Source organism: Lonchura striata, chromosome 7, assembly GCF_050655825.1.
Source record: "Lonchura striata isolate lonStrDom1 chromosome 7, ASM5065582v1, whole genome shotgun sequence".
NCBI classification, from domain to species: domain Eukaryota; kingdom Metazoa; phylum Chordata; class Aves; order Passeriformes; family Estrildidae; genus Lonchura; species Lonchura striata.
The window spans coordinates 23,170,996-23,194,138 of NC_140709.1; the positions used below are offsets into that span (position 1 = coordinate 23,170,996).

The 23,143-nt window shown below is 41.4% G+C and overlaps 1 protein-coding gene across 50 annotated transcripts in view; it reads right to left on the bottom strand.

Annotated features, from left to right (window-relative positions):
• TTN (titin) overlaps positions 1-23,143 on the bottom strand; it is a 239,181-nt gene that overhangs the window by 161,562 nt on the left and 54,476 nt on the right. For all 50 annotated transcript variants that reach the window (XM_085584497.1, XM_085584508.1, XM_085584521.1 and 47 more), the window contains 41 exons: positions 22,863-23,141; positions 21,259-21,822; positions 20,539-20,820; positions 20,145-20,423; positions 19,497-19,775; positions 19,122-19,400; positions 18,712-18,999; positions 18,314-18,592; positions 17,932-18,213; positions 17,546-17,824; positions 17,152-17,430; positions 16,782-17,060; positions 16,375-16,662; positions 15,997-16,275; positions 15,553-15,834; positions 15,153-15,431; positions 14,732-15,010; positions 14,359-14,637; positions 13,962-14,249; positions 13,501-13,779; positions 13,013-13,294; positions 12,133-12,411; positions 11,743-12,024; positions 10,951-11,229; positions 10,538-10,825; positions 10,054-10,332; positions 9,678-9,956; positions 9,303-9,581; positions 8,915-9,202; positions 8,490-8,777; positions 7,371-7,652; positions 6,372-6,650; positions 5,975-6,256; positions 5,548-5,826; positions 5,133-5,420; positions 4,630-4,908; positions 4,247-4,525; positions 3,891-4,169; positions 3,461-3,748; positions 3,011-3,298; positions 46-327 (listed from right to left, as the gene is read on the bottom strand). In XM_085584497.1, the coding sequence (XP_085440623.1) occupies positions 46-327; positions 3,011-3,298; positions 3,461-3,748; positions 3,891-4,169; positions 4,247-4,525; positions 4,630-4,908; positions 5,133-5,420; positions 5,548-5,826; positions 5,975-6,256; positions 6,372-6,650; positions 7,371-7,652; positions 8,490-8,777; positions 8,915-9,202; positions 9,303-9,581; positions 9,678-9,956; positions 10,054-10,332; positions 10,538-10,825; positions 10,951-11,229; positions 11,743-12,024; positions 12,133-12,411; positions 13,013-13,294; positions 13,501-13,779; positions 13,962-14,249; positions 14,359-14,637; positions 14,732-15,010; positions 15,153-15,431; positions 15,553-15,834; positions 15,997-16,275; positions 16,375-16,662; positions 16,782-17,060; positions 17,152-17,430; positions 17,546-17,824; positions 17,932-18,213; positions 18,314-18,592; positions 18,712-18,999; positions 19,122-19,400; positions 19,497-19,775; positions 20,145-20,423; positions 20,539-20,820; positions 21,259-21,822; positions 22,863-23,141 (11,829 nt within the window). The remainder of the gene's footprint in view (positions 1-45; positions 328-3,010; positions 3,299-3,460; positions 3,749-3,890; positions 4,170-4,246; positions 4,526-4,629; positions 4,909-5,132; positions 5,421-5,547; positions 5,827-5,974; positions 6,257-6,371; positions 6,651-7,370; positions 7,653-8,489; positions 8,778-8,914; positions 9,203-9,302; positions 9,582-9,677; positions 9,957-10,053; positions 10,333-10,537; positions 10,826-10,950; positions 11,230-11,742; positions 12,025-12,132; positions 12,412-13,012; positions 13,295-13,500; positions 13,780-13,961; positions 14,250-14,358; positions 14,638-14,731; positions 15,011-15,152; positions 15,432-15,552; positions 15,835-15,996; positions 16,276-16,374; positions 16,663-16,781; positions 17,061-17,151; positions 17,431-17,545; positions 17,825-17,931; positions 18,214-18,313; positions 18,593-18,711; positions 19,000-19,121; positions 19,401-19,496; positions 19,776-20,144; positions 20,424-20,538; positions 20,821-21,258; positions 21,823-22,862; positions 23,142-23,143) is intronic.

A 23,143-nucleotide genomic window follows, 5' to 3' on the forward strand; every position in this document is an offset into this window, starting at 1 on the left:
GAGGACACAATGTTAGAAAGAGAAGGAAAGAGCTGAGATTCTGACCTTTTACTCTCAGTGTAGTACTGGTGCTTGCACTACCCGCTGGATTCTGAGCTTCACAAGTGTAGTCACCACTGTCTTCAACACTGAGGTTGTGCATTTCAATGACTGCCACTGAATCCACAAAGGACATTCTGTATTTTTCACTGGGATGGATTTCAGTTTCACCTTTGTACCAGGTGACTCTGATTTCTGGAGATCCACCTATTTTGCATTCATACGTTGTGGAATCGTGCTGTTTCACAAGTTTTGAGGAGTCTAATTTCTTAATAAACCTTGGTGGTTCTGGAAAGCCAAAAGGAGAGATGATGCTTTAAACTGCACTAATTGTTTGAATAAGCAGGGATGTGTGTAACTGAAACTGTAAAATTTAGGGACTTAGGCAAAAATTATGATTTTGCAATTTCTATTAATTTTTTTAGATAATTTCAAGTTGGTCCAAAATCCAGATTAAGAAGAAAACAAGTTTTCTATGCATTTCAGTGAGTTTCTCATTAGTTTACTGACGCACTGTACCTCTCCTTGCATGTATTCATTAAAGATTAGTTGATAGTTGATTTCTTTACAAAATATGCTCTTGTTATATATGTGTAATCAAAATACCTGATGCAAATGCAAGAAGCCAACTCTTCAGCCAAAAAGTGTTATTAGAAACATTTACATTGAGTATTATAGCAATTGCTTTATATCCTGTGATTAATAATTAATGTAGTCAATGAATGTATCTGCATTATAACCCCTCACACATTTATTGCAAAACCAAACATAAAGTTGCACATAAGGAATCAAAGTTAAGGAACTCAGGTAGCAAACAAAAAAGCTTAGAAATAATCATGCTGAGGAGAATTATGAGATGGCTGTTATTATAGACATTGGTGTTAAATATCTTGTAATTGAAAAGTAAAACAGATGGTTACATTTTGTTCCATAAGGAGGAGAAAGGAGTGGAAGTTTGATACTTTTCATCAAAAGTACCATTTAGATGTTTAGAATCACAAGACTGAATGCTCACAGATCAAAGTTATAACTAGTAAAACCAAGAGGTGGTAATGTGGGCACAACAAACAAAATAGGATGAAGTGCCTCTTTGCCTGACTGAAAAGTGTAGGAAGAATATCGAATTAATTTTGGATTCCTTCGACCTGTGATACAGTTTCAGAACATCCTGTGCTGCTAGAAACAAAACTTCCTGAGTTTCTAAAAATAGAAATGATGATTTGGTAACATGAGGACTCTTGGAACCTTAGCAATTTACTATCAGATTTCACTTTGAGAAAGAGTTGATTATCTATCTACATACTAACAGTTGCTGAGTAGTCACACTGATTCCACTCCTTTCAAAAAATGAGGGTATGCACGTTAGTAAGGTATATATTTACAATGTAAAGCAGTCCTAGAACATAAAGCAATTATTAAAACTACAGATTGGGAACATTAGATGATAGAGTGAAAAAGTTAATAAAAAGCTGTGATTTTTTTCAAGGTCAATTAAAAGAAAGATCTTAATTCTACAAACAAAAAGCTGTATGTCATAGAAGTGAGACAACATATGCTCACATTAAACACATGCAAGTCAATGCACCCAAAAAGCACCCTTTCCAGTTCTATAGAAATTTGTGGAAAACAATCAGCATCACTAATTTTACAGCCCTGGGTAATCTGTACAAATTCTAAAGAATGCTTACACTAAAAATGTGCCAGTAAATTCAGGATCAAAAAATAAAATAATATTACTGAAAAAACTCCTCAAGATTTTACAAAGAAAGATTAGAAGAATAAAAAATAATATACGGTCAGCTGAGATAATTTAATGAATGGTAACTGTGTTCAAATAAAGATATTATCAATGATATAATTAATAATAAATAATTATTGTGGTGGAAAGAAATTTTAGATCTTTAGGTTGGATTTCTCGCTACAATTTTTCAATGCATTTTGGAAGTCAAGCTACATAATACAGCAGCCCTACTTATTACTGGATCCAGGTACACACTCTTTCCACCCCCACCAATAAAAATGTTTATGTCTGAAAAAAACCTGATAAATATAAAACATTTGACAAATAATTAATATAGAATTTTGCTACTAGTCACTCCATTTTCGGTGTTATTTGTCTTAGAGAGTAAAAGGATTTACTCTTGAAATATTTTCCCCCCTCTTTGTTCTCCAAATTCATACAGAGAAATAAGAAAAAAAAAAAGAAAAAAGGGGAAAATGCTAAGGCAACAGAGACCTTTTAACTCGGACATAATCTAAGCAGTGTAGGTTACATTTCTTCTCTTATAAAACCAGTCAAATTGAAACATCCAGAACAGCTATAAATATATTTCCACCTACATTGAGGAAATTGCACTAATATACATGTGTCACTTGCACCAAGACAGTATGAGCCATTCATAAATTTAGATTTTACTTTTAGATCCACACACTATAAGGAGAGGTGGAGTGTTGGGTGGAATGGATATTTGTCCCCAAATCTGCTCTCAAATCTCCCAGTTTTGCTGCTTAGAAGAGCAATTTTCAATACTCTCAGTCTGTGAAAGAGCAAAGCTATTTGCAGGAGTTGCACATGCAGTAAAAATACTTCTAAGTCTCATAAGTGGATTGCATTTCTCTCAGTTTCCTTCCATTCCCCTGGGCAACCTAGTGACTGTCACTGCTGGAGAAAGACTTTAGAAAGACAGATTTTGCTGTCCAACAGAACCATTCAAAAAGGCACAACAAGGTAATAAGAGTTAATGTTTCAATGGAAGGATACCTTTGATAAGAAAAGTGAGGTTCTATACCAAAGCAGAAGAAATATAAGTATTTAAGTATTACAATAACATTTAAATGAAATAAGACATCTCAGAGTAACCTCTTGTAAAAATTGTTAGTCGCACACATGTCTGCATTCAGGACAGAATGTGTTTTCCAGGTGTCTGCCTTGCAAAGAAAACCTCATAAACACTAGAGCCAACAGCAATACCTTGTACAGCCAGCTGGGCTGCGCACGCATCCTTTCCAACACTGTTGCTGGCAGTACATGTGTAGAGTCCAGCATCCCCTTTACCAACTTTTAGGACTGTCAAGCTGGCCGTGTTTTCCACCAGTGTCATTTTGTAGTTGCCACCTGGACGAATCTCTCGGTTGTCTCTGCTCCAAGTAATCCTCATGGGAGCAGAACCAGTCATGTGGCACTTAAAGGTTGCACTTTCCCCTAGTGCCACATCGATAGATACCAGCTTGATGTCAAAGAAGGGAGGTTGTAGGTGTTCTGCAAAGAGGAAAGCATGGCAGAGCTCACCACCAAGCCTGTCTCACCATGCCATGCCCATTGTCCCTGGCCACCATACAATGGGTGGAGTGGGAAAAAGGGTGGAGAAGTAAAAGAGCAAAGACATACAAAAGATTTTAATTAAAAGTGTGGTCTACAAACCTGTAAGGAGAAGTTTGGCACTGGAAGAGGCAGTCCCCAGAGCATTTTGGGCTGAGCAAGTATACTGGCCACAGTAATCCATACTAGTTTCTAAGATCTGTAAAGTCGCAACATTATTTAAGAAGGCTGATTGCATGTTATCAGTGTCACTCAAGAGAGCCCCATCCTTGTACCAAGACACCTGGATAGGCTCTGAGCCAGTTATGCGGCAGTCAAATGTCACTGGGGCACCAACCACCTCCTGAATATCTTTAAGCTTCCTGGTGAATGTAGGGGGAAGCTGACGTTCTGCAAAATAATAATAATCACTACTATCAGTAAGAAGCCAACCTAGAATTAATCATTTTTGAAATTAATAAAACCCCCTTTCTTTAGACAATGAAGAGTTCCTACAAACTACCCCACAAAAGAGTGGCTCTTGGCCCATCACCTTTAACAACAAGCAAAGCTGTGGAGGTGGCAAAGCCGATGCTATTTTCTGCTCTGCAGATATATTCTCCGATGTTACTATCCTCTACAGCAGAGAATGCCAGTGTTGCCACATTGTTCTTGAAATGCATTTTGTAAGCCTGTGTTGATCTGAGCTTGGTGTCATCTTTGTACCAGGACACCTTGATTTCTGGTGAACCGCCAATCTGGCATTTTAAGGTCAAGGGCTCGCCAACCTTCACCTCCACACGGTCCAGGTGCGTGACAAAATAAGGTGGTTCTAGGGAAGGAGAGAACGTGGTGAGCAGAGGTAGAGCATCACTGGGGTGCATTAGGGGGATCAGGGGCGAGGAATACCTAAGATGGAGACCAGGCTGTGGCAAACATCCCCACCCGCCTCATTTGCCACCTCACAGGTATATTCGCCTTCATCGCTCTTTGTGCTGTTGAAGATTTCAAGAATGCCAGATTTTTCAGTAGTTGTAACAGTGCAGCGTTGAGACTGAGCAATGGGCATCCCATTTCTTTTCCAAGTGACAGAGATGGGAGGGGTGCCAATGTAGCTGCTTTCTAGCACAATGGACTTCCCCTGCTCCACACTGAAATCACTTAATTTCTTCACAAAGACTGCAGGCTCTGTGGGGAGGTATGAATCAATAGTAAGAGGGACAGATGTGGAAGAGATGCAGGCAGGGAGTGAATGAAGATAACTGTGCATTCATGCACACACCCAAACACACCTTTCACAAAGAGCTGTGTTGTACATGAGGCACTGCCAGCATCATTTGTGACCACACAGGCATAGTCCCCACTGTGGCCTGGCTCCACGTTGTACAGCTGCAGCTGTGCCACAGACTCATGGAGAGAGATGGAGCAATTGCTGTCTGGCACCAGCTCCCTGATGCCTCGGAACCAGGTCACTTTGAAGGGAGTACTGCCCTTGATGTAGCTGGTGAATGTCACATTTGATCCAGGCAAAACTTCCTGGGGATCAGGTGTCTTCACAAAAGAAGGTGGTTCTAAGGATCATGCAAAGAAGTGAAAGAGGGAGAAAGATGTTAATAGGAGGGCCTCTGTGGGGAGGAAAATGAGCAGGTTTGAGTCAAAAAGAAAAAAATAAAAGAAACCATGGGAAAAAAACCCAAACCAAACAAACCAAGAAAAAGAAACCATGGGAAACCAGAGAAAAGAAAGAGAAGAGGGAAGAATTTTGTTGAAGGCATGGCAGTATCCTTCCACTGACCTTGTACAGTCAAGAAAGCACTGCATTCATCAGATCCAGCCACGTTGGCTGCCACACATGTATATGACCCTGTATCTGTGACATCCAGGGCATTCAACTTCAAAGCACAAACATTATCCAAGAATGAGATTTCGTATTTTTCTCCACTAACAATCTCATTCCCATCTTGAAACCAAGACACAGATATGGGAGCTGTGCCAGACACTTTGCACTCCAACAGCACAGAGGATCCCAGCACGCCATTTGTCTCCTTTAGTTTTCTTGAAAATGAAGGAGCAACGAGGCGATCTAAGTAGGACAGGGCAGAAGAACAGGAAGACAAGTGTTGAGGTTTCTTTCAAGGGAAAGAAAAGGGAAAAAAAAATTAAAAGCTTTCTTTAAAGACAAGAATGAACAATAAAGACATAGAGCTGACCTGAAACATCAACTGAAGAAGTGCAGCTGCTGTCCCCCACTTCATTGTGCACCTCAAAAGTATACAAGCCCCTGTCTCCCCTGTCTGCAGAAAAGACCTTCAAAGTGGATATATTGTTGAAAAAGGTAATTTGGTATTTGCGGTCACTCTTTAGCTCTCTGCCATCTTTGTACCACTTGGTGATAAGCTCAGGTGTTCCTCCTACTTTGCACTCCAAGGTAAAAGGATTGCCAGCCATTACTGTGATCGGCTCAGTCTTCTCTAAGATGACTGCTGGTTCTGAAATAGGAAGGGAGGGGTCTGTGTATCACAGAGAAATCTACCCACAAACGTGTGAGCACAGAGTGTAAGCAGAAGACAAAGGCTGGCAGAGCCAGCTGTGCAAGCTTTAAGACACAGTACCTATAGTGGAGTAGGCTATACCCACCTAGGACCTGTAAAAAGGCAGAGCACTCCCGCATGCCAGCGTCATTTTTGATCTGACAGATGTACTTTCCAACGTCAGTTCCCTCTGCACTGGCAATCTCAAGAGTTGCAATGTTGTCCATAAACCACATTTGAACATTTTCACTCTCCCTAATAACTTCACCCTTATCCTTGAGCCAGACAACAGAAATTGGTGGGGATCCTTCCACTACTGCCTGCAGGGCTGTTGGCTCCCCGATGAAGATTGCTGTGTCACTCAGCTTCTTTGCAAATCGTGGAGGTTCTGATAGCAAAAACAAGGAGGCAGAGGACAGTTAATCATACATGCTTGCTTGGAAGAGCGACAGCCAGGAGATCAAGAGAAGAGGGCAGTGATGTTGATCCTCTAGCATACAAACCTTTGAATTTCACTGGGCAGGTGCAAGTGTCGCTTCCCACCTCATTCATAGCTTTGCATTGATATTCTCCAGTATCTTGAGATTCCAAATTGAGAATATGAAGACTGGCAATAGAGTGCTTTGCTGTCACCTTGAACTTCTTGCTGCTCCTGACCTGCCTCCGGTCCTTGAACCAAGCCACCTCAAAGGGTGGGGTCCCTGCTATCTCGCACTGAAGGATAACATCTGAGCCTTTAAGAGTGTCCACAGGGCTTGGCACCTTGCTAAAAACAGGTGGTTCTATAAAAAAAGAATAACATCATAATGTGTGAGCTTCCTTCTCTGAGTGGGTTTCTGGATAGTAGCAGGAAGCAACATATTCAGGAAGGGAGCCTACGCTTATATTGTAAACACATATTTAGCTTTTAAAAATGTGGCCTCACCTCTAAAATAATCCCAGCACTCAGAGTCCAAAGGGCAGAAAATGTGATACTTCTGCACCTGTTTGGAATCAGTGCTCAGTATCCTTCCCCAAAAGCCACTCTCCATGCCCTCTAGGGTGACATTCCATCTTAGTTCCCATCTTTCCCCCGGCTCTTTCTAGTCATGAAAGCTACAGTCAGTGAAGCTCAGCTACACAGCCTCCTCTTCCTTCTTAAATTTCATTCCTGTCAGTATAACTGTGTATAAAAAGGAGATGGAGGGATGGCTGAAAAGTATTCCCAGCTTCCTCACCATGGCTGGTGTTCTACCTAGTCCTTGCTTCCATTGTGATCTGAAAAGCTTGCCTTGTTCATCCTGCAACTGACTTAAATGGGGAGACGAGGGAATGACTGCACAGTGCTGAAGACTCACCACTATTTCCTGCCTGATCTCTGCTGCTTAAACACATCAGCATTTAAATGCAAGAGCAGCTGGAGAGACACTGGCCCAGCAGGCACCAGCTGCTGCAGCAGCAGTGCAGCTGGGAGCAGGCCTGGCAGCCAGGGATTCTGGTGGAGGATGGAGCTGTGAGCTAACCTTTCACTGTGACTGAAGTGCTGCAGCTGGCTGTGCCTGCAGAGTTGTGGGCTTCACAGATGTAATCCCCAGCATCTTCAGCAGTGGCACCCAAGATGGTCAGCATTGCCACGGAGTCTACAAAGGACATGTGCAGCCTGTCGCTTGCCTGGAGTGCCTGATCGTTTTTGTACCACACGATTCTGATCTCTGGTGTGCCACTGATTTTACATTCAAGCTGAACTGTGTCCCCCTGCTTCACGAACCGCAAAGCTTCAGGCTTCTTGATGAACTTGGGAGGTTCTGCAGAACAGAATAAGTATGTAGAGAATGACAACCTACCTGTTTGCCATGTGAAATCTACAGCACTGAGCAAGAGTTCTACAGAGGCACAAGAGTATTACAGCACAAAAATAAAATTGTTACCAAAGTTGGCTGTATCCCCAACCAGAGTTTTCTCTCAAGGGAATACAGAAGATGAAGAAAAGAAGACAAAGACATCAACTAAAACTGTTCTGCCAGCTTTGGACCCTGCTGCATCAGACAGTTGAAGCCGTAAAAGATACACAAAGAATGGTTTCTCCACTCTATTGAAATTTTGTGATTACCTTTGAGTGGTAACAAGTAACAGAGTTCCCAGGCCAACATGAAAGATTTGACAAGCCCTTCATCCCTGAGAGCAACGGAAACACGGTAGGGATTGTTTCACTTGCTTAGACATCTCTAAAGTATATTTCTGCATTAAGAAATTAGGTGATTCATAGTGTAGATTAAATCAACAATTCAGAACTCCAACTGACATCTTTAGCAAATTTGAAAGAGTCACCTATTCAGGCCAACAAATGCAAGGTAGCAATTGCTATGAGTGACTATACCACAGTGACTATAGTTATTAAAGTAAAAAGCAGTGCGAGTGCAACTCTCCGTACAAACAGGTTCACACATTACCTTTCTCCTTCGAGATTTTGCAGTCACATAAGACTTCTGCAGTTACACAGTATGATGGGAGGTCATTACATGATTTATGTCTGCAGTCTGGAAAGCTACTTTCTGTATATTTCTAAACTATAAATGGTAGAAGATCAAAGAGATCTCTTTACCCAAGAAAAAGAAAATTCACAAACAAAGGTGACTTAATACCTTTGACACTGAGTTGGGCTGAGCAGAAGTCTTTCCCAGCTTCATTACTAGCCTGGCAAGTATATTGGCCAGAGTCTCCTTTACCCACTCTGAGCACTCGAAGGTGAGCTGTATTGGCTGTGAATGTAATATTGAAATTTCCTCCAGTTCGGATCTCCCGACCATCCTTGGACCATGTTATGTGTATTGGCTGGGCTCCCGTAACATGGCATTCAAAATCAGCACTTTCTCCAAAAGGCACATCAATAGATTCTGGTTTGATGTCGAAGACAGGTGCTTGCTTGGGTTCTAGAAATACAAGAAAGCTATGTAATACTCATACCTCAGAAAAAAAGCTAATCCCACACATAGATACCATTGCATGCATAAAATAAGAGGGAGGGACCTGTGATCCAAGTAAAAGTTTTATAAGACAACAAACACACCTGCCACTGTGAGCCTAGCGCTTGAGGTGGCAGTGCCCACAGAATTGGTGGCTGTGCAGGAGTATTGCCCAGTATGATTTATCTCAGTTCGCACCAGTTGCAGCACTGCAACATTATCTACAAAGGATGTGTGCACACTGTGGTCATCCTTTAGCAGCATGCCATCTTTGTGCCAAGTGACAGTAATGGGCTCCGAGCCATTGAGCCGACACATAAGCTTAAGGGGTAAACCAGCAGGGTGCTCGAGGTCCTTTAATTTTCTTGCAAAGGAAGGTGGTTGTTTGCGTTCTGGAAGAAAGCAAGTAAAGGATAAATACATGCCAGGAAGCAACCTTTTATAGTTTTGTAAGCCAAAAAGAGTTTTAGCAAGCTAATATAAAATCATCACCTTGAACTGTTAAGAGAGCCTTTGTAGATGCAGTTCCTACACTGTTTTCTGCCTTGCAGATATATTCTCCACTGTCGCTGCTAGCCACTTTGTTGAAGATAAGTGTAGCAACATTGTCTTTAAAGAACACTTTATACTCAGGAGTAGACCTGAGTTTTGTATCACCTTTGTACCAAGACACAGTAATTTCTGGTGTTCCAGCAACATGGCATTGCAATGTTGTGTAAGACCCAACTGACACCTCAAGAGATTCCAAATGTGTAACAAAGTAGGGAGGTTCTAAAAAAAGAGAAGCAATTAGACAGGCTTATTGTGTGCCAGGTTTTGGAAAGCATACACTTGGAAAAAAGGCAAGGAAAAGAAGCAAACACACACCTAGGGTAGAGACTACAGCCTCACAAACATCTCTTCCTGCCTCATTTTCAACATGGCAAGTGTATTCTCCTGCATCTTCTTTGGTGCTGTCAAGTATTTCTAGGATGCAGGATTTCTCTGTGGTGGTGATGCTACACTTCTGAGATTGTGTGATGGTCTGGCCATTTTTCTTCCATGTCACAGAGATGGGCAGGCTGCCTGTGTAAGTGCCCTCTAGGATGATGGGCTTGCCAGGTTCCACATACTGATCACTCAGTTTCTTTACAAAGACAGCTGGCTCTAATGAAAGTAAATCACAAATGTTGAGCACAACATGCCAAATGGAGAGAAGGAAACAATAAGTTAAGGTAAGTGGAGAGACATCATCTTTACAAACCTTTTACTGTGAGGTGTGTTGTACAATTTACCCTGCCAGCATCATTAGTCACTAGACAAGTGTACTCTCCGCTTTGGGGAGGAGTTACATCAAATAACTCAAGCTCCACAACGGACTCCTCCACGTAGATGTTGCATTTGTCCCCTGGCACAAGTTCATTGGCCCCTCTAAACCAGTTAACCTTAAAAGGAGGGGTTCCTCTGACAACACATGTGAAAGTGATGCTTGTGCCTGGCAATACATCCAGAGGCTCTGGGGTCCTCTCAAAAGAAGGTGGTTCTAAATATACAAAAGAAAAAGATAGATAAGACAAATTGCTGCAGCATAGCTTTGGTATTTCCACACACCTACTGAAGATAAAGAGCAAAATTTTTATTTTTCTGTCAATAATTTTCGCCAAGAATATTAACAAATACTGCAGATAATTTCAAGAGAGAAAGAGAAAAGAGTAGCTCAGAGAGCTTCCTGACCATCATATACCCACCTTGTACAGTCAATACAGCGCTGCATTCATCTGAGCCAGCTGTGTTGGTAGCTTTGCAGGTGTAAGTGCCAGTATCTGAGTGGCTCAATGAATTAACTTCTAAAATACATAGGTTATCTGAAAAGGACATTTGATGTTTTTCTCCACTGACTAGCTTAAGTCCATTTTGGAACCAGGCAACAGAAATAGGAGGTGAACCTGACACTTTACATTCCAGAAGTGCTGAGGAACCCAGAACACAAGGGATTTCCTTTAGTTTTCTTGTGAAAGAAGGAGGAATGATTCGGTCTGCATAAGAAAATATAATAAATCCATGGTTAGAGAGAAAATGAGTAAAGGAATTGAATAAAGGACAGAGAATGGCCAAAAAAAAAGGCTTTTGTAAAAGGTAGAAGATAAGGTACACAACGAACCTAAAACATCAACCGATGCTGTACAACTGCTTTTCCCCACATCATTTTGCACAGCAAAAGTGTACAATCCACCATCTTCCTTTTCTGCGTCCATAATTTTAAGTGTAGATACATTATTGAGGAAAGTGATTCTGTATTTTTGGCTGCTGGTCAATTCTTTGCCATCTTTGAACCACCCAGTGGAAAGCTGTGGTGTGCCTGCTACTTTGCATTCCAAAGTACAGGCATCTCCTATAGTAACTTTCATTGGCTCTGCTTTCTCTACAATGACTGCAGGCTCTGGAAGGAGAGATGGGTAATATAAATGGTTAAAACAGGGTTTTATAAGTATCAGCTGTAAGTATTATAGCACTATGAGATGCTATGAGTATCACATCTGATACTATGGAAATTTTGATTTGTTGGGGTGTGGAGCTTTTTATAGCTGTTTTTTCCCAACCTTTCTGTTACTCTAAACTGCAAATTTCAGATGTTTTCCAAAACTAAATAAAAATATTTTAAATATCTTAAATAATTTTAAAGTATATTTTAATTTAAAGTATAAAATATTTTAATCTCCCTCTCTGAGCAGGCATGAGCAAAAGACATGACAGAAATTCAGACTGGTTCCTTTCAACTCTGTTGCTGGACTACTGGAAATATGGAACCCGACTTCTGCTTGTTGAGGAGAGAAGGATTCTCTGTTTTGTCTGTTTTGAACTCAGAGGCATAAGCAAAATATACAGCTGGTACTAAATAGCCAGGTTTCTAACTTTAAAAAGAAACTTCCATGAATTTGTGCTTTTCACCCACCTAGAATAGTTAAGGTAGCCATACACTCGCGACTTCCAGCATCATTTCTGATTTGACAGGTGTATTTTCCAGCACTGCTTATCTCTGTGCACACAAATTGCAAAGTTGCAATATTTTCCACAAATGTGATCTTCGTGTTTTCACTCTCTCTGATAATTTCCTCTTTGTCTTTAAGCCACTGAACAGAAATTGGCTGGGAGCCCTCCACTCTTGCTTGTAACTCTACTGGTTCACCAACCACAACAGTCATGCTGTTTATTTTAGTCAAGAATTTTGGTGGTTCTGAAGAAAAAATACGCAGTTATAGTAAATACTCACAGTGTTTCTGCAAGGAAGAGTAGTGCAGCGCCCATGGGAGCACTGCAGAAGACACATGTACCAGTACTTTACCTTTCAGCTTCACAGTGCAAATACAAGTATCACTTCCTACATCGTTCTGTGCTTTGCACTGATATTCACCAACATCTGCAGCTTCGACATTAAGAATGCGAACACTCGTGTGGTAGTTTTTGGCTGTAACCTTGTACTTCTTACTACTGCGGATTTGTCTCCTGTCTTTGTACCAGGCAACATCAAATGGAGGTGTTCCTGAAATCTCACATTCCAGGCTAACCTCAGATCCTCTGACAATGTCTACTGGAGAAGGCTTCCTGCTAAAGACAGGAGGTTCTAACAAGGAAAGAAAGGAGCATTTAGAAAGTAGTCTGAAGCTCTTTGATCAACAAAGAGTCTACAGATACCAGCTTCTGGAAAATGGGACTGCTGAAAATATCTACAGAATGGGCAAGACTTCCCTCTTTTTCTGGGCACAGTATGACATGAGCTTGCACAAATGTGAGTATTAAGAGCCCGTAGATCCCCTTTAGAAAAGGTAGACAGAGGGGTGACCTTTGGCAGAGAGGGTACAGGTCTCATTTAGCTGGTAGTAATCTCCCATACAGGGTGTAAAACTGACACTAGTCAGTTTGTGTCTATTCTTTCTCTTCATATTCCAGCTTCTTAATATAGCAATTCTCACTATGAATAGTCTTGGATACTAAAATTATAGAACTGTGGGAAAATAATAGAACTTAGTACACATCTGCATTAAAAACATCATCTCTCTTGTTTAGATACTGGCAGAGAAGATCGGGGGAATCAAGAAACAAACATGACATGAAGAACAGGGCAGTCCTGAAATAAATTAATCTCATGTTCCTGTGTATTTCTAAGGTATAAAGCCACCAGAGGAAAAAAAAGGATGCAGTTGGAAAACAAGAGGACAGCTAACCTTTCACTGTGACTTTGGTGCTACAGCTGGCCTTCCCGGCAGGGTTGTGAGCTTCACAGATGTAGTCACCACTCTCATCAGTACTGAGATGATTCATTTCAAGCACCGCCACAGAGTCAATGAATGATGTCCGGAATTTTTCACTGGCAACAATTTCATGGTCATTTCTGAACCACACTACTTTCATCTCTGGAGATCCACTTACTTTGCACTCAAGCCGGGCTGAGTCACCCTGCTTGACTACTTTTGTTGCCTCTAGCTTCTTAGCAAACTTGGGGGGTTCTAAAAAACCAAAAAAAGTGGGGTCAGGAAGGTCTGAACTAATACTGGAGAGAAAATGGTGGAAAAAGAACTAAACAACGGTGGGTTGCAGACACAGGGCAGGGAATTCACTTGGCAGTATATCAAAGATCACCAAGGTGGGCTCGTCAAAAACAAAGAGAAGAAGGAGACAAAAAGATAACAACGCAACAAGAAAGAGTGCACACCTGTTACTAACAGTGTTGTAGTGCAAGAGTCACTGCCAACGTCATTGGAAACATGGCAGGTGTAGTGCCCACTCCTAGAAGAATCCACTGAATAGAGGGTTAAGAACCCAGTTGAACCTTCAATCCCAATGAAACAAGTTGGACCAGATACAAGTTCTAAGTCTTCTTTGAACCACTTTACTGTAAAGGGTGGTGTTCCTTTCAGTGTGGCCTTAAACTCCACTGTGGAATCTGGTATAGCTTGCTGGCTTTCAGGTTTTACTAAGAAGCTTGGTGGCTCTGCAGTTTTTAAGAAAAAGACACAATTACATCAGAAATCTAAGAATGAAGAAAATCAGTGAGACAAGCACAGAGACCAATTTTTCAGTGTTAACATTAAGACGTATAAGAGTGTTAGCATAAGATTTAAGATATTTTCCCAGAATCTATCATAGATAAGAAGTAGTAGAAGAGTTTCAAACCTTTCACAGTCAGGACAGCACTGCAAGAATCATTTCCAGCAACATTAGAGACACTGCATGTGTAATTTGCACTGTCTGCCAGCTCTAGGTTAGCAATCTCGAGTGACATAGTGTTCTCATGGCACAGGCTTCTATATTTTGCACTGTCAGTTATCTCTTTTCCATCCTTAAACCATTTTGCAACAATTGGGAGTGACCCAGAGACTTTACACTCCATTTGGATAGAAGATCCCAGAATGGTATCCTTTTTGGTTAGCTTTTTGATAAATACAGGAGGAATTGATTGATCTGCCCAACACAAAAAAAAAAAAATAGCAAAAACATACTAGTTAACTTCTCACTTATGTTTCATGGAGATTATTTTTCATTCCCTCCTTGATAGATTGGCAATACAAACCTAGCACAGTCAGAACAGCTTCACAGGTGCTACTTCCGAAGTCATTTTCAACCTTAAAACTGTATGTGCCACTATCCTCCTTTGATACAGGTTCAATCCTGAAACTGGCCACATTGTTTTCAAAGCTCATTGTGTAGTATCTACTGGGCAGGAGCTGCTTGCCATCTTTGTACCATCTTATCCGGAGCTCTGGTGTCCCAGCCACAGTACACTCCAAAGTCACGGGGTCTTTTTCAGTGACTTTAAGTGATTTGGCCTTTTCTATGATCTGTGCAGGCTCTGAGGTATAAAAAGTATAAAAATTACAGCAGTTAGCTACATAGATAGGGAACTGACTTTCCAAGTGCTCATGAAGGTTACACCTTGTACACACCTTGTACAAAAAGCAAAGCAAAACACTTCTCCACACCAGATTCATTCTTTGCCTGACAGGTGTATCTCCCTCTGTGGCTGAGGTCAACATTAGTAAGCTTCAGTGTGGCCACCCTGTTCTCAAAGGTAATGTGGTGGTGCTTGTCATCTTCTAGTATTTTCTCATCTTTTATCCATGACACGGATAGGGGTTGAGCACCTGCTACGACACACTGAAGGAATGCATCACCTTTCAAAATGCTAGTGACGTTCTCCAGCTTCTTGACGAAGGATGGTGGTTCTGTGGTGTGTGTTTTGTTTGTTGTTCAGAAGAGAAGTCATGGAAAGGGAAGAGGAGAAAGAGAGATCATATAAAGTAATCCCACTTTCTACACTTCAGCTGGGGCATATAATGTTTGAGGTGTGTTTCCTACAGGACTGACCTTTTAAGCTGAGTCTTGTGCTGCAAGAACAGCTCCCACCTTCATTTGATATAATACACTGATATTCACCAACATCCGAGATGTCACAGTTAGTCACATTAAGAGTAAATACTGATTCTTTGGTGGAGATGGTGTATTTCTTGCTGCTGAACATCTCCTTATTGTTCTTCAGCCACTTCACCTCAAATGGAGGGGTACCAGTCACCTCACACTCTAGTGTGGCCTCTGAACCCTTCACTACTTCGGTGGGACGCAACTCCTGAACAAAGGTTGGAGGCTCTATGAAGAAGAATGGAGGGAAAGTAGATAATAACCTCAAATAGTTTTGAGGGGAGAAGAAGTGTTTCCTACTTCCTCACCCCAGATATGTGACAGAGATGACAAGATGTTCAAAACCAACCTTTTACTTTCAGCTCGACGCTGCAGCTCTCACTGCCTGCATCATTGTGGGCTTCACAAACATAAATCCCACTATCTGCCACTCTGGCTTGAGTGACTCTCAAAGTGGCTAAACCATCTATGAAGGAGATGCCGTACTTAGCTTGGTCAGTCACTTCATTCCCATCCAGGTACCATGTAATGTGGATCTCTGGCGTGCCTACTACCCGGCACTCAAAAGTGGTGGACTGTCCTTCACGCAAAGCTACTACAGAAGTTGGCATCTGAATAAATCTGGGGGGCTCTAGAAGATGGACAGAGAAGTTGAGGCTTTATAATATTCAAGGTAGGAATAAAAAAACCCCAGACTTTAAAGAAAAAAAAAAGGCTAAAAGGCTTCTTCCCCCTCCCACCAAAACTGCACAGAAAAATCAGAACCAAAAAAGTAGAAGATTGGATTGCACACCTTTTACAAACAGAGTTGCTTTGCAGGTTGCAGTCCCCACGTCATTGCTTATCTGACAAGTGTAGCTCCCAGAATCAGCTGTCCTAGCTGAGAAGAGCTCCAGAACACTAGAAGAGTCATCCTTCCAGACAGATCGACTGGCTCCAGACAGGAGCTCCTGGCTGTCTTTAAACCACTTTATCTGCAGAGGAGTAGACCCTTTCACCAGTGCTTTGAACTGAACCCTAGCATTGGGCACAACCTCTTGAGACTGGGGTTTTTCCACAAAATATGGTGGCTCTATAACATGCAAAAAGGAAAAAAGGAGATTACTCTGAGATGGGGAAATCCAAAACTATGCATGAGAAACCTAACAGAAGAAAAAGAAGGAACTCAAACCTTTTACTGTTAAGAACCCGCTGCATTGGCTGCTTCCTGCTTTATTTGTTGCTTCACAAGTGTAAGAGCCACTGTCTGTGCCTTCCAATTTATTTATTTCCAGAAATGCAGTATTATCATGGAAAGAGTATTTGTGCTTTTCACTTGCTGTTATTTCTTGGCCATCCTTATACCACTGAATACTTATAGGATGTGAACCAGACACTATGCACTCCAGGTGGACAAAAGACCCCTTAATGCTGTCCATTTTCTTGAGTTTTTTCGTGAATTTAGGTGGTATAATGAGATCTATCCAAAACAGAGTAAAAAGAGGAAATATAAAAATTCAACTACAGTTGTGGCACATGTCAGCTCAGGAGAAAATATTTGGTATCTAAAAGCAATAGTAAGAGAAAGCCCATACACACCTAGGACATTAATGCTGGCAGAACAGCTACTGCTCCCAACGTCATTTTGAACCTCAAAAATGTATTCTCCACTATCTTTCTTATCTGCATAAAGCACCTTTAAGACTGAGACGGTATCTGTAACACTGATCTTGTATTTTGGGCCCAATGTCAGTTCCTTGCCATCTTTGAACCATTTGGCTGTAATAGGTTTTGTTCCTGAAAATTTACACTGCAAGGTTGCTGGGTCTCCCTCAGTCACATCTATTGACACAGCCTTGTCCACAATTGTAGCAGGTTCTGTTGTAAACAAGGAGATAGAGTGTTAAGTACCTCTGTAAAAATCACAAGAGAATCCCAGATCATTGCAAGCCTTCAGGGTAAGACCAACCTTTGACAGTCAGCAGAGCAGAACACCTCTGAATTCCTGCCTCATTTTTAGCCTGACAGAAATATTTCCCATCATGTTTCAGCTCAATAGATCTCACCATAAGAGTGGCAACATTGTTCACAAAGGTCATTTTGATATTGTTGTCTTCAATCACTTCATCATTGTCTTTCAACCAGGACACAGTGATGGGCAAGGAACCTTTAATAGCAGCCTGAAACACAACTGTTCCCCCTCGAAGTGAACTAATGTTTTCTATCTTCTTCAAAAACTGCGGAGGCTCTGGCAGGAAGAAAGTGGTTATGTAAGTACAAGTCTGGTGTATAACAAACAGTGTGGCATGGAAAACCACACCGGGATAAGAGCATGCTAATGATGTTCTGCACCTTGCACTAACCTTTCAGCGTGACCTCTGAATGGCAGAGGCAGCTCCCAACATCGTTTGTTACTCTACATTGATACTCCCCAACATCAGAAGCATCAAACCTGAAAACATGGAGGCTAATCAAAGATTTCTCAATGCTTATTCTGTGCTTCTTACTGCTCCGCACGGGTTTATCATCTTTCACCCAGAACACTTCAAAGGGAGGTGTGCCAAGCACCTCACACTCCAAAACCACATCAGAATCCTTCAAGACTTCCATGGATTGAAACTCCTTGCTAAAATAAGGTGACTCTACAGTGTAAAAAAGAAAGTGCAATTTGCATTAATGACACTTTTGAAGCTGGTACCACTGTACTGAGTCTAAAGATACAAACTATGTGGCTGGATGTCACACACACCTTTGACTGTAACAACACTACTGCAGATGTCTTTTCCAGCGTCATTTTTAGCTTCGCAAATGTATTCCCCACTGTCTTCAGTATCAACCTCTGAAACATGGAGTATTGCCAAAGATTTTGTAAAAGATATCCTGTATTTGTCGCTCTCTTTTAGCTCTCTATCATCCTTGAACCATGTGATTTTAATCTCAGGAGTACCAGTGACTTCACAGGTCAGCTCTGCATATCCACCTTTCTTTATGAGATGAGTTGGCTCTAGTTTCTCCTTAAAGGCAGCAGGTTCTGTGGATTTAAGAAGAGTGTTCAGGACAAAGAACACAGGAAAGAGTGCTGCTGTGTTAATCCAGCAGCTAGAATTTTAAATAAGAGTAAGAATGCAAACCTTTCACAAATAAGTTTGCACTGCATGTTACTGAACCAGCTACATTGGAGACTTTGCAGGTGTATTTTCCAGAGTCAGTTGGCTTGACTGCATAAAGCTCTAAGTAACTTGCTAATGCTTCTGTCATAATGTAGCAGGCTCCTCCTGTCACCAGCTCAGTATCACCTTTAAACCATTTCACTGTCAGTGGTGTTGTGCCTTTAAACATTGCTTTGAAATGTACAGTTGATGCAGGCAATACATCTTGAGACTCTGGTTCTACAGTGAAGTTGGGTGGCTCTGGATAGCGTTGAAAAGAAAAGAAATGCAAAGAGTAAGAGAGGGCTTGTATTTTAGGAAAGAAAAGTATTATCACAAGATAAGCAAAATTCAAAAAAAGGCAAAACAAAATGCCAAACCTTTTATAAACAAAGTGCTACTGCTCTCTTTGCTACCAGCAGAGTTTGTGGCTCTGCAAATGTAGACCCCAGCATCATTTGCATCTAGGTGTTTTATTTCCAAAGATGCTGAGCCTTCTGCAAAGTGTACTGTATACTTGGCACTTGAAGTGATCTCAGTATCCTGCTTAAACCATGAGACAGTCATTGGAAGAGAGCCTGAAATTTTGCAGTCTAGGCGGCATGAGGTGCTAATGACGCTGTCAATATTCTTCAGTGGTTTAGTAAAGAAGGGAGGGAGAGTGCGATCTGTTGAGAGTGAAAAAAAATGACAGAAAGGAACACATGAGCAAAACAGGAATGCTGTTTTCCTTCTGGCTCTGTTGGGCACAGAGCAGAGTAATGGGACTCTGCAAAGAGGCAGTACCAACCTAGCACAGTGAAGCTGGTAGTACAAGAACTGATGCCCACATCATTGGATATCTCAAAGGTGTATTCACCACTGTCCTGCATTTCAGTGGCATAGAACTTGAGCTGGGCAATGTTATTTTTGAAGCTGATCCTGTATTTTTTGCTGGCAGGTAGTGGCTTTCCATCTTTGAACCATTTGGTTTTCAGCTCTGGAGTGCCTGTGACAGTGTACTCCAAAATAGCTGGTTCCCCAGCTGTAACCTGGATCATTTCAGCTTTTTCAATTATTTTGGCAGGTTCTACAACAGAATTAAACAACTGGTGTTAAGGACAAAAGGAAATTTCTTCACCTCTCAGGTGGGAGACTGCAGGAATCACAGTGCTTTTCCACTGACCTTTCACTGCTAGTTCACCAAAGCAGGACTGACTTCCTGCATCATTCTCAGCCACACAGGTGTATTTGCCACCAGAGCTCAGCTGGACTCCGGTAATTTGCAGTGTTGCTAGACCGTGATCAAATATTACTCTCACATTGTTATCATCTTTAATAATGTCTTTGCCCTTCATCCATGTCACAGAAATAGGCTCTGACCCTTTCACCACGGCCTGTAATGTAACACTGTCTCCAGCCAGAGCTGTCACATTTTCGATTTTCTTAACAAAAGATGGTGGTTCTAGTTCAAAGAAGAGAGACAAGAAAAAAATACTCATCTACTATTACATCTTCACATAAAATCTGCTACTTAAAGACAGTTTTGTAAGACAGTATGTGCAGTACATAATCTCAATTCAGCAAAAGAGCAGGCAAGTTGGAGAAGTGCTTTCTCCAGCTAGGAGCTAATGGCCCATTAATCTCAATGTTCTTCAAATTCACAGGTTTGATGCCAGATAAGACTCAAGATACACACAGAATTTTAAGAGAAGAAGATATTCTTTGTCCCCAGTCTCCCCAGCCTCCCACAAATCCAAAGAAAAGACATTTTATGAAATAAGAGGTTTTTGCCAATCCCTTCAGTAAATGAAGTTTTCTCTCTCTCACTGACCTTTCAAGATGTATGTGGCACTGCACATGCACTTCCCAACTTCATTAGCTATCACACACTCGTATTCTCCGACATCTGCACTATTAAATGAGGACACTTCCAAAGAAATAACAGCCTTCTGAGAGGTCAACCTGTATTTTTTACTACTGCGAATCTGTTTCTTGTCTTTGTACCAGCTAATCTCAAAGGGTCCAGTGCCAGCAACCTCACACTGAAGAATGGGGTTTGTTCCCTTCACTAGCTCTGCAGGTTCAAGTGTTCGGACGAAAGATGGAGGCTCTATAAAAGCAGTAAGAAAGAATTAGTCAACCATGACAAAAAAAAAAAAAAAGAAAGAAAGAAAGAAGGAAGGTTTTTCTCAAGAATGTGGCTGGCAGCAACAAGAAGGACAGACCTTTGACAACCACTTCAGTGGTGCAACTGTCACTTCCAACCTCGTTGACAGCTTCACATGAGTAGGTCCCAGTGTCATCAACTTTCATTTCCAAAATATCTAACACAGCCACAGAATTGACAAAGGACATTCTGTGTGTGTTACTTTCATGGATTTCCTTATTGTTCTTGAACCAAGTAACCTGGATTTCAGGAGATCCTTTGATTTTGCATTGAAGGCGTGCAGAGTCGCCTGGGGTCAGTAAGTAAGATGGATCGACCTTCTTCACAAAGGATGGTGGTTCTGAAAATGGGAAGAAAAGGGAAGAGAGGGGAAGACATGGTAAAAAGGGGAAGAAGGGGAAGAGGAAAGGGGAAAAAGGAAAGAAGGTTGAAATACAAAGCTTTGAAAGATTGCTTCCCAGAGCAAGAAAAAAATACAACTTCACAAGAGATCAGCATAATCTTTGCTGAGCTGCAGCTTCTGTGGTTTTGCTTTCCCTCCATCAATCTCTCCCCTGCAGGCAGGAGCAATTCTTGATTTTCTCCGGTGAAAGAAATATTGAAGTAACACACAGTGCACTGTGAGGCAGCAGGGGAAAAGACTTTACAGGGAACAGACCAGGTGGCAGGTCTGAGAAGAATTCACAGTGTAATTTCAGCCCAAAGAAATCTTTTGCCTGTGAAAGAATAAATGGGGAACCCAAGAAGACAAAAGGTAAAGGGGTCAGAACTATCTTACCTCTGACTGTGACGCTGGCAGAAGAGGAGCTGCTTCCTGCCTCATTTGAAGCAGTACACACATAGTGGCCCGAGTCCTTGAGCTTAGCCAGAGGAATCTCAAGTGAGGCTATTTTGTCTTCAAAGTAAATCTTATAATCTTTGCCTGGAGGGATTTTGTTTCCATCCTTTGTCCAGCCTACAGTTACTTTCCTGTCTTCATCTATCTGACATTCAAGGCGTATTTTCTTATTAACTGCTGACTGTACTGACTGCAAATCTTTAATGAAGTGCGGTTTGTCTATAATGACCATTTCAGTCTGGCAAATATCAGCCCCAAACTTGTTGGAAGCTTTGCATGTGTAAACCCCTCTGTCACTAGTGGTAAGAAGGGAAATTTCTAAAACATGTTTATTTTCCACTTTGGAGATCTTATGGTGGTCTGAAGGTGAAATAGTTGTTCCATCTTTCTGCCAGGTGATGTCGATGACTGGAGTGCCCGAAACAGTACACAGGAACTTGGCACTTTTGCCAACAAAAGTAGTAATAGGTTCAGGTCTGGTAAGAAATGTTGGCGGAAATGCCTCTGCAAAACAAAGGGGTTCAATGTTATCAAGAGGTGAGGAACAGAGCCACATTTGCCAGAGACAGAGAGCAAGAGAGACCAGCTTGTCACTGGACACTCTTAAGCAAAAGAAAACAGCAGTAAAGGAGATAAGAGGTGTTAAAGATGATACATTTTGGCTTTTGATTTTGTACTTCTTCAGTCTATGTATTGCTGCAGAGCTTGAAGGCATTTTGAATCTCTGGAGCAATGCATGAACTAAAGGAAAATAAACAAAAAGCCAGAAATTCCTCCCCCAAGACTGACATGTTTGCTCAGTGTTCTCGCAAGATGGGAAAGTCTGCATGCATTTCACTGTTCATACACCTTTTTCTAGTCTCTAGCACCTAGCACTTAGCAAAGACCACATAAGAACTCATCCCAGAAAAAGTCGGAGTAAAAAAGTCATCATAAAAGAAACAGCCAAAAGATGGTGACTTTTTGTTTATTGCTTTCTTTTAAGAAAAACCCCCGCTCTATAGCTCTCAATAGACAAAAAATTTGCAAATTGAAACTCTTTAAACCTCTTTTTGTTTAAGAAGAACTATTTCCCAATCACAGAGTTCCCCTTTGGCCACAGCACCAAGATGTTCAGGTATGCAGATCTGCATAACCTGCGTCACAAATATAGCTGCAGGATAAATTTAAGGCACTAGGATATCACACAGTGACTATTACAAAAGAAAACAGTTTTTAAAGTTTCTTGTGTTAAATAAACCTTCTTCAAGAATATATTCACAAAGCAATCCCATGCTGTTTCTTCCTGCTCTCTTTCCCCCTTCTTTCTTTCCCTCTGAAACTTTTTCACAGTGATTCCCTCCTCTTCATACAGAAAGCCCCTAAAAGCAGCATTCTCAAAAGTTATTCCTTTTCTTTGTTCCTGCCAAAACTAGGTATGGATTATGTATTATGATGGCAACCAAGAGTCCTACCATAAACATGTGCAAGTATAGCAGTGAAAGCATTACAAGACACCAAGGTATTTTATGGAAAAGGAGAAGTGTTTGAAAGTCTGTACTTACCAGTTACTGTTAAAACAGCTGTAGAGCTTACACTGCCATGCTGATTGGAAGCCTTACAGCTATATTCCCCACAGTCAACAACTTGAGGCCTTGGGATCTCCAGCGTGGAGAGGTAGTTGGAGGTGCGAATGGAGTATTTGTCCCCGTCATATATCTCTCGTCCGGCTTTGTACCACTGGAACTTGACATTGGGAGCCATCTCTACCTCACAGGTAAACTTGGCCACATGATTTACAGCCACTTCCAAGGGTTCAAGCCTTCTCCTCAAGATCGGTGCAACT